The sequence below is a fragment of the Phoenix dactylifera genome, unplaced genomic scaffold (genome assembly GCF_009389715.1).
Source record: "Phoenix dactylifera cultivar Barhee BC4 unplaced genomic scaffold, palm_55x_up_171113_PBpolish2nd_filt_p 001131F, whole genome shotgun sequence".
NCBI lineage: Eukaryota > Viridiplantae > Streptophyta > Magnoliopsida > Arecales > Arecaceae > Phoenix > Phoenix dactylifera.
In genome coordinates this window covers 12968-24013 of record NW_024068474.1, presented here as the reverse complement: position 1 = coordinate 24013, position 11046 = coordinate 12968, and the positions used below count along the sequence as shown (strand labels likewise).

The 11046-nt window shown below is 37.4% G+C and overlaps 1 protein-coding gene across 1 annotated transcript; it reads right to left on the bottom strand.

Annotated features, from left to right (window-relative positions):
• Positions 1 to 1107: 1107 nt before the first annotated feature.
• Positions 1108 to 10492, bottom strand: LOC103696686 (probable serine/threonine-protein kinase PBL3). Its single transcript, XM_008778375.4, has 6 exons — positions 9972 to 10492; positions 3682 to 4025; positions 3432 to 3567; positions 2964 to 3100; positions 2751 to 2874; positions 1108 to 1831 (listed from the first exon to the last, which is right to left on the bottom strand). The coding sequence occupies exons 1-6, from the start codon at positions 10030 to 10032 to the stop codon at positions 1488 to 1490; spliced, it is 1146 nt and encodes a 381-aa protein (XP_008776597.1). The 5' UTR covers positions 10033 to 10492; the 3' UTR covers positions 1108 to 1487.
• Positions 10493 to 11046: the final 554 nt, after the last annotated feature.

Below are 11046 nucleotides of genomic sequence, written 5' to 3'. Positions count from 1 at the left end.
GCCTGGTTCTTAGTTAATTGGGTACCTTAATGTGAGGGCCCAATAACTGTTTTATTTATTTTGGCCCGGTCCCCTCTCCCGTCCAAAATCCTACTCTAACTTAATACTATGTATATGAGTTAGAGGGTTGTCTGCCCTATTGAATGACAACATAAACTAAAGGAGAGGGAGAGGAAGAGCTGGCCATAGAGTTTCTCCTATACGTGAGGACTGCTCTTAAAACAAAACTGTATCGAAATGGCTGGACTAAACGGTATGTGATTAAATTTATTTTATTATGGTGTTTTAATTTTGAGCATAATGATCCAAAAATTCTAACAAATAGACAGTCATATTATTTTCAAATAAAAGCCAATGTATCGCAAAAGTTTGTCAAATCCAATAGGTTTCAACCTCCTACAGCATTGGAGCAAGACATAGTGGGTTGTTCCTTTGCACTCCATAAAATGAGATTGGAGCCTCCATAAACCTAATATCCACTTATTGAGTGACGGTTATCCAGACGGCCTCCACAATCTGCATTTGCATAACCAGTAAATTCGGAGGAGGATGATTTGAGAAGCGCAAAGCATGATTGGCAGTCCCTTTGAGATAGTGACATATTCTTCACACTGGTGGCATGTGATTGAATATCAGCTTGTGCATGAATTGACTCAAGAAATAGCGTAATGCACCAAGATCTTTTATGGGGAATTCCTCTGACAAAGCAGAAACAATAGCTCAGATGTAGGTCCAGTGAGGCTGGCAAAACTTCCTCACATAACGGATCATAAACTTTCTTGGAGTTCACCCACATAAGTTCTGAGTTTTTCCCAGCTCAAAGGATCATCCCATCACTACCGTTCTTCAGAGACAGACCAAATCCCCTTTGAAAGAAACAGAGTTTGCATTCTTTATCCCAACTGGTAAGATTGTTAACAGATAATAGACTCTTAATGTTCAGTACTGTTGATTTGTTAATTTTTGCATTAAATTTTCAGCAGAAAACTTGATTCAGCTGCTGAAGAAATATTGAGCCTAGCTGCTGCTTTTCTTCATAATTTTCTGTCATTCAAACTTAAATAAATAAAATAAAATAAAATAAATAAAGAAACCAACAAATATATATAAAACCTCATACTTGCTACAGGAGTAGATTCAACACATGTAAAAATGATCATATAATTTTAAATATACAACAAGAACATGTACCATGAAAAAAAAAATCAATATAATTTTAAATATTCAACACATTTGCTACAGATATGTGCAATTTTTGTTTTTTTTCTCTTTCCACATTCTGAGGTTTTTCAGTTTCAAAATGCGCTGTTACTAAACTCTGCCTGGAAATCATGCTTATACATCCATATACTCCGGACAGTTGTTTCTTCAATGGATCCTGCAGGACTACCTGAATATTGCGGCATGCATATTGTTCTTGTATTTGTCATGAAACACAGCCCATTTAAATTGAAGAGATTTAATTGCCTCAAGGCCCTAGTTTGACTTTATTTCCTTGAGTAGATTCGAGGTACCGTTGTCTCTTTTGATGCTCTGAGCTGTTCTAGTGTGGCAAGAACTTCTGTCATGATAGGCCGGTTTTTGGGATCTGTGTGTAGACACTGCAAGGCAAGAGCAGCAATTGCCTGGGCTTCCTTCTTTGCATACTGACCCTCCAGCCTTGTGTCCATGATCCTCGATATTTTCCTTCTTTCATTCAAAAATGGTTTTGCCCAATCTACAAGAGTCTCCTCTGCAGAACATCTGTCTTCATTTAGTGCTCGCATCCCTGATAAAAGTTCTAACAACACAACCCCAAAGCTGTATACGTCGTTCTTTACACTCAAGTGACCTGGCACAACAAAGTTTAATTTGTAAAATGATCCTATTCATTGTAATTTAAACTTAAGGACATATAAAAGGACATATGAAGGGATTGAATCATAAATCTGGTTCATGAATTCTGCAATCTATTATTGATTAAAAAATTAAGAAGTTTGCGCTAGTCATTTAAAATGTTCAGGAAGAAAAGAAAAAAACATATATGAAAGATTAAAATACTCAATCAGATTCTATTGGAATTGAAACATCAACTTTCATTTCATAGTTTGTTTAGAATAATACATTGATACTAATAGGATCAAGGTTCACCATCTGGGTACCGAACCCTGTACCGGTGCCACACTAGCACAGTATTAGTACGGTATGGTACGGTACGGGTTTTTTTTGGCATACCGAGTGTCGGTATGCCACCTGTACCAAGTATCGATACCGAACCGGTATAGTAAGGTACGCCCTGTATCGCCTAGTTCAAGCCAGTATGGCATACCATGAATAGGACAATTAGTACTAAATCTAGTAGACATATATACAAGCCTGTTATTACAGAAAAGGGAAAAAAAATCTCAACCGTTGACTGCTAGATATCAAATAAACATTCTATTAGGTATAAGATTTAATGCCAAATTAGGATTTATTATAAATGTGCACTAGTCTGTGTTTGGTTGAACGAAATTGAGTCCTAGGATTTGAATTGCAAATAATAATATTTTAATATCAATTGATGGGACAACCTGAAATTGAAAAGAAATATGCAGATCCCAAGGCAACAGAAGAACTTGTGATATTACATGATGGGTCAGCTTAACATGCTTATGTGGGGAAAGACAAATGAGACTCAAATTATGTTTTATAGTATGGTACAGTTGTAAAAGGCATTTTAAGGTCTCTAGTAAAGTCCACTAACAAATCAAATAGGGATCTGATATAACCTGTAGCAATGTATTCTGGAGCAGCATAACCACGAGTTCCAACCACCCGAGTTGAAACATGAGTTTTATCTCCAGTAGGACCATTTCTTGCTAAGCCAAAATCCGATAGTTTTGCATGGAAGTCCTGTAATTGATATCCAAATTAGGTTTCATTTGTACATAAAAAAATTGATGGAAGATAGTGGTCTGCTGGCTGGCCTTAAAGAATCATACTGAGTCGAGAAGAACGTTGGAAGCTTTTAAATCACGGTATATTACTGGGGTTTCTAAGCTGTGTAAGAATGATAGTCCTCGAGCAACCCCAATGGCAATGTTGACTCGCATCGCCCAGGAAATAGTCTGTACTCCTCCTGTGATCGACAAAATCAACAATCTCAATCAAAGATGAATAGAAATATAGGAAGATACACATACAGAATCTGTGATTGCCACCATAATAACTACATAAAATATGAAAATACGATGCTTATGTTTCTCTATGTTTATTATTGACAGAAGAAAATTAAGACCAGGATGTCTGAAACAGAGATTCAATTTAGGAATATAATGGAAGCGATCTCATGAAGTGAAATATGATTTATTTTTGATGTAGATATGCCTGCAACCCCTAAATTTCCACAGGATACTCAACATATTAATTTGAAGGAAAAGAGAGAAAAAAAGATCGAAGTATTAACATACTTTTGAACAAATGGTTCTCCAAGCTGCCCCTCTGCATGTACTCATAGACAAGAAGTTTGTTATCAGATTCTGAACAGTATCCTATGAGCTTCACTAGATTTTCATGTCGAAGCTGACCCAAATAGGTCACTTCTGCCTGCAGAAGTGATGAATCATTAGTCAGGGTGAAGTTCAGAAACGAAGTTCGCCAGTCAAATGAGAAGTAATATCAAGAAAACCAAGTGAGAAATTAGGTATTTGGGCTACATACAAGCCATTCCTTGTGTCCCTGAAAGCTTTCCCGTTTGAGTTTCTTGATGGCAACAACAATACCAACTCCTGGTCTTGTGGGTAAAAAGGTATTCTCATCAATCCATCCTTTGAAGACACACCCAAACCCTCCTTCACCGAGATAAGAATTGGAGCTGAAATTTTTAGTAGCAGTCTTGAGATCATTCAGGGTAAAGGACTTCAGATTGACTGCAAGTGAGGACTTCAAACTAACAGCAGGTGATGCCTCAGTTTTGCATGATGGAAGAGAATTATCCACCCCAGTAGAAGTTGTTTTACTTGAATCTATTGAACTAGAGGCACCAGTGCTAGGCAGTGAATTCTCTGGAGAAAATATGCAAATTTAGAATTCGTTTATTATTTTCTAAATCATATTTGAAAAAGAAATTAAGCTATGAACGAGGATAGTACCATGAAAATACAAAAAGATTAAGTTTATCTGCAGCGTCTAGAAACTTACACCAAAGAACTCGAAACAGAGGCATGCTTAAAAATGAGCAAAAATTCATAATATGTTTTGCATAATACATAAATGACAAGAACAAATAAACAGCAAAAAGTGTGACTTGAGCAAAAATGAGTCAAATAGCATCGAACTTTGAATAGGATGACATTTCGAAGCCTATAATTGCATTGTAAATGAAATCTAGTTTCATGTATTTTCAAGGAGATAGATTGTTTTTTTTTCCAAAAATGGATTAATAAAAGAAAGAAGATAGAGCGGTAGGGGAAATCAAACTGTTCTCAAGGTCTATGAATGTCTTTTATGCGGTAAAAGATTGAAGAGATAGCTTTTAGAAATGATTGCTCAGATGATTCTCAAAGCTTTGTATGGCTGTGCATTGCTTGATCTTAGATCCAGAAAGAATATTGCAATAGCGAGCATGAAAGTTGAAACAGCGCCAGATTTAATTTCTAATTTAAGTAGTTCTGAAATTTATATTGCAGTGAATTTATTACAGTAATCACAATTCTTTACCTATAAAAAGTAACTTCTAATCTTGCATAATCATAAACCAGAAAAATTCAAACTGTTAAGATCCAAATTTCAAAGAATGGTGGGTTGTCAGATGGCATGGTTTGGTAGTCTAGGTATAAAATGTAATATCTATAATAGGTAAGCATTAATGAACCCTACAATGAACACTTCAATTCAGAAAATCTAGTTTCTATTGCTTTCTAAAGATGGTGGTGACAACACCATAACCAACAAGCTCCATTCTAACTATTCGGTTTCATATTTTAAATTCTTATTGCTCATTCCTTATTTAAGCTACATCTCCTACCATTGCATCTTCTGATAACGTCCATGCTTATGATCCTAGGCCATCCCCTCCTCTTTCTTACTCTAATATATACATCGAAGCCTCTCATATGATCCTATTCAATGCCAACATTCAAATGTCAAGGTTGAAACTTTTATTATTGGACACCTCTCATCCGGAAGAAATAACATTCCCTTGGTGTCAGTGGAAATCAGTACTTTATTCTGATTTTCAAATGAAAGTTAAACTTATGTACTATTTGCAAAATATGATAGCTAAAGGCTGATTGACCGATGCAGGACAGATAACCCTGCTGCTTGTATATGCTATCAATATGCAATATATGCATATTACCGCTTCTAACAGGACAAGAAACTGCTATGAGCAAGGTTAACTGTAAAATGTTAGTACAATATCAGTGAGCCTGGTATGGGACTTAGTTCAGCATACCAATACTTGATACGCCCCCTATAATGCATATTGGTTCGGTATTGGTACAGTACAGTACATCCAACATGCACAGGTATCGACTTGTACGATGTACCATGGTTATATGTATGGATATTACCATTGTATTATGAAAATCAAACTGCTAGAATAAAGTAGGGTACTGAAACTGATTACAAGAACCCAAATATAAATCAGAACATAGACAAATTCCTTCAATCTAGTATGCCTCAGTTATTATCTTTTATTTTTTCATTTTCTTTATGATCAACACCCAAAAGTTTGCAAGAGATGATGCAAACATTGTTTTGAAGGATATCTACTTGCTGGTTGGATGTGAAATCCTGAAGTAGGAGAAGCTCATCATAATCAACACTTCTGTTATCAATGGGAAAGCTTTACAGAAATATATGTGATTGTCAATGAATGATATGGAAATCAGGTTGTTAATGGTTACATGTTATAACTGTTGCTTCCTAGCATAAATTGTTTAGGTTAAAATAAAGTAGCTCACCGTTTGTATATTTTTCATGGTCCATGTTTGGGTTATTATTGTTATAGTTTGACTAGCAAAACCTTACGGATAAATACCATAAATCTTAAACCTGATCAAACGTAACCCGAATAGAAGAATATAAAAATTGCACTTAATCTTTTGATCCAATGCAAATATGCACGAGGCTTAGGTTATACCAAAATTTTATCCCTCTTGACTTGCTTGTAGCATAGGTATGATTTTATATTATGAGAAAAAGTCCCAAGCTTTTTTCCCTTTCAAGCTTTACAAAAACATTTTATCTTAAATCTGATCTAGAAAGCCGTATGCATTGAAAAAAGCTTGTAAAGTTTGAGAAGGAATTTTTATTGATAAAAAAGAAGAATCTACTTCAACCGACATGCCCTTTGGCATGGCCATACATAACATAGAAATCACACTTGGAAAGGGCAAACAATTAGCTAGAGCAGCAGGTGCTGTAGTGAAACTGATTACAAAAGAGAGTATATCGGCAAACAGAAGAAGATCAAGATTGCATTTAACTTTTTGATCCAATTCAAATATGCACAAGGCTTAGATTATGCCAAAATCTATTCCCTCTTGACATGCTTGCAGCCTAGGTATGATTTTGAATTATGAGAAATACTCCCAAGCTTTTTCCTTCTTCAAGCTTTACAAAAATATTTTCACTTGAATTTTTTAACTATTAAACAAATAATTCTGGTTCAGCCCATACCGAACTGGTCCGGTCTCTAACCAGGTTGGTTCGGGCATAAAAAACAGTTCCGGCCCCGTAGGGGGCAGAACGGGCTGGTACAAGAGCGAAGGCCAGGATTCGGTGCACCAAATCCGACTAAATTTGCCATATCATGGCACGCGCAGCGACTGGTTTGGACTGGTTCAGTCCGGTTCGAATCGTTACCGAACTGGTCCGGTGGCCGACCGGTACGCCTACCGGTACCGGTTCGGCGATCCTTGTTTTAAATAGAATTAATAATTCAAATTATGAAGAATATAATAAAAGCAGTTTCCTTCATCGGGTCAATTACTACTCCTTTACCTTCCACTTTCAGAATGGCTTGCAGATTTGTGTAAATTCACCAATTTACATGTCTTGTTTTCTCTTCTAAAAATCAAATAGAAACAATGAAGGAAAGCAAATCATACACCGTGATACAACTGGTTTTGTTTTTGGTTGTTTCAAGGAAGACTATTCATTTCAAATGAATGAAATGCATCTTACAAGCTTCCAAGTTATATTATCCTATCAATTGTCTAAGCTTTGCAAGAATTTGTCAATCATATAAAACTCTAGAAACAAACACCACTGTATTTCACCCACATATCTTAGCTCCATTGATTTTTTTCCCTCCATTCTTATATTTGATCACATTGGAATATCTCATGACCGTCAATGTTGAGTGGGAGCCTCATTTCATTTGTAATTCCACAACAAAAAAATTCCATCTACTCATATTTACTGATTTTCAGATTTTTAATTTCTTAGCCTTTCTTTGACTGTTCCAATTTATTGTTCAAGGTTATCAATCTTATCAATTGACATTATATCTTCTACAAATGACATTTAACAAAAATACTTTCCTTAAAATACTAGTACTATATAAGTTTCAAAGAGGTCCTATAAGATTTGTTTAGTCAAAGCCTCTTCAAATGCTTTTAATTGTTATGAGCCACAACCATCATGGTTCACCTTCCTAACGTTAGATTACACTTGTTATCTATTATTGTTATCATTTTCTTAAACGTTACTTTGTCCTAGTTTTCTATGACTATATAGACTAGGGCTCATGAGTAAAATTTCATGAAAACCAATGCATTTTGTGTTTTGCTTATGTTCTTATGAATGGCAAGGCAACACGATATTTTCCAAGTATGCTTTCATGGTTTGGGATACAGTAAATTATCAGAATATGGATACTTGTAAAATTATTTATAGGGAAACAATGAAATGATGTCAGCACAGCTAGATTAAGAGCTCCAGATTTTGAGATATCCTTCTACATGTGAAGAAATATAACAGGAAAGACAGTGGCAGGTTAGTTACAAGCAACTACAATCTAGATTCTCTCCATTGGTTGTCTTAGTGCATGGGATGAATTCTTTTAAGAAGACACTCTAAAGCAGTGGTTTCTTACTTCATTATGCTGATTACAGAAGCTAGAGTTTTTCATCAAAAGGCAATACAAAAGCAGCAGAAGAGGTCTAAAATAATTTAGATGCAAGAAGCTCACAAACAGGTTCAATAATCATTGATCAGAACTTGGTGATCGAGGACTACTAGACTGTCAGCTTGGAGAGAAGTGGTATGTAGAAAAAAGTCTTGTTTCATTATGAGATTTTAAATGGGATGGACAACTAATTAAAATGGTTCTCATGGACTATTTGGTGTTCTATAAATGGAGCCATATGCAGCTTAAGTTGTAAGCGAGCCCACTTGTTTGGACTTGAGGCAATCTTGCATTAGGTCGACATGCGGCCAAAATGGCCGCAGGACCACTTGAATAAGTATCTTAATTGAAAAAAAAAGAATTTCCTCTTTATTTCATCTCAATCAAAGCCTTGTTACCTCACCCCATGTCATCATCTCCCTCCTCTCCGGTGCCCTATTTTGACCTCACCTCCCTCCAAATCTCCCTAGTTGTGCCTCGCTGGACCTCTCACCAGCCTCCCTCATCAACATCTCACCGACTCGAGCTACAACGGCACGATCGAGGTACTTACAGATCCACTCGATGACCTTCCTCCTCTTGATGTTGCTTTAGAGGAACTGCTCGATGTAATGCCACTTGGCCTTCTCGATGATGGCAGTGAGGCAGAGAGCGGACAACAGTGAATGTTGGTTTCTTGGAGTAAGAGCGTTCATGTATGGGGGTGGTCCAAGTGTGGGCAGTAGGATCGTTCCTCCACCTTGATCAAGCTATGGAGGGACATTGTGGGCGATGATGTCCATAGAGTGGGCGCATGCATAGACTAGGAGGACTCGATGCAATAGCAGACGGCGACATTCTGGCCGCCGGTGAAGGCGACATAGAGGAGGAAAGGGAGGGGCAGGGAGCGGACAGTGATGGAGAGGGGTGTTTGGAGGTGGCCGACGGAAGGCTTCAGCTGGCGCGAGAGTGTGTGGATGGCAACAATGTGGATGAGCATGATCGACGTGTCCGGGTCGGTGAAGTTGCACTAGGTTGCCGAGGCGACCTGATCCCCCCTTGTGTCTATCCTCAGAACTTAGACCAGACCCCATCTCTCACTGGTGCTAGAGAAAACCTCCTACACCACTCTTCTCACACCTCCGCTAGGAACCCTCTGCCTCTACCTCCTCCCTTCCACGTCCACACCCCATCTTCTCTCCATCTTTTCCATTTTGCCCCTTTCTTCTCTAAATTCTCCTCCAAAACACAAAAGATGAGCTTCCTTATAAGTTCTGCAACTCAGCTTGCAATATAACTTGAATTGCAGTGCGACTTTAATTATAAGACTCTTACATAGTCAAATCAAATTCTCTAAAAGATCATCATGGGAAGATTTTGATCTTGATTTTGAGGATTATATATAGGCTCTTGCAAGCCTACTTTGGTTTACAAAAAAAGGAAAAATAAAAAGAGAACAGCACACACAAGACAAACGAAAAGGTAGCCCATTTCCTCTAAATCTAGATGCTCTCCCACTGTCAAATCGAGCAATATCCTCATGGCATAAAAGATTAAGAGCAGCTCCTATTTCTCGAGAACCAAATGACCAAAAATAAAAAGATTTCACCCTTTTTCTTTTAAAGAAAATCGGTATAAAACAGCAATAATTAAACAGAGAATTACAATAAAAGCAACACAGAATGGAGGAGGAGCAAAACTAACTAATAAAAGGACTTGCAGTCGCTCAAGCCTCAGTGTGATATCTTAGACTTAAAATCATATACACACCTGCCTACCTCAAATTATCCATCTTCTCTACCCGTACATACAAAAAAACACAGAAACGAAAGCAGAAACCAATTCAAGCAAACGCAAAAAATAAACATAAACACACAAAAAGAAAAGACCTCACTTGATCCAACCGAAAAAGGAGCATTTGCACATTTGGCAGGCCTCCCACAGAAATTCCCCATGGGAGCGGAGAGACCACACAAAACCCCTTCAAACCCATCAATCCAAAGAAGCAAGTATAAGAAAGGTGGGAAAAGATACCAAACAGAGAAGCCTTTCTTTGACTGCAGCGAGAAAGAATAGAGTCTGGTCAAGCCTGATCCATCACTACTCTCAAAATTTGATGGGTGCGGGTGATATCAAATCCTGGCCCGCAGAAGGAAATTTCCGAGCTCCTGACCCGTTCAAACAGACCGCGTATTTAGCTGATGCACCCCAATTTTTTAGCTCATCTAAGATTTAAGTCAAGGGTGATGGATTTTTCTTCGTGTGAAAAAGACCGTTTGGATTTTGGTGGGAGGGGCCGCTGAGGTAGAAGAAGTGAAGTTTTTTATTTGAGAAGGAAAAGAAGCTGGTGTTGCGATTTGGATGGCGGCAGCGGCTTTTGTTTTGCCCCGCAATGTTGACCAAAGGGAAAGCTGCGGTGGACTGGAGAACACCGCGAGGATGGAAACTATAATTTGGCAGCCTGGCTGCATCTTTTTGGATAATTTGCTGGTGCTCTTTTAGCCTGGAGCATACTCGGGGCACGCTACCTTTGTGAAATCAACATAAAAGTTGACAGAAGCACAGACGTGTATTAGAGAAATTATTTTACCTAAAAACTATTATATCTTTATTTTATAAAAAATAATTTATTAAAATAAATTAGAAGATTGAAAAGAGCTTGCCGATATGTAATATATACTGCCCTAGTGCCCTAAAAACTTGATTCGCTCCCTACGTGCAGATTTGCAGTGATCTTATTCTCAAGGTACAATAATCCGGCTCAGTTCGATTCTCCTCTAACGAGTACAATCGTTGGAGAGGCTTGACCCGTTCGACTCCTTCAGTTACCTGAAAAAATAAAAAAATATAAAAAGTAGAAAGTTGAAAAATAAAAAAACTCTGTCTATAGAAGAAATTCTTTGAAAATAGTACCAGTGAGAAAGAGATTTGATTAGTTATAGACTCTATCAAAAGACTGAAAAAATACG

Excerpts from the sequence above, each read along its gene's own strand:
- LOC103696686 (XM_008778375.4), bottom strand. The coding sequence starts at position 10,032 with ATGGGGAATTTCTGTGGGAGGCCTGCCAAATGTGCAAATGCTCCTTTT. Across the intron at positions 2,875-2,963 it reads CCAACGTTCTTCTCGACTCA|GACTTCCATGCAAAACTATC; the intron begins GTATGATTCTTT and ends TATCAATTACAG. Across the intron at positions 1,832-2,750 it reads TCCAGAATACATTGCTACAG|GTCACTTGAGTGTAAAGAAC; the intron begins GTTATATCAGAT and ends TTGTTGTGCCAG.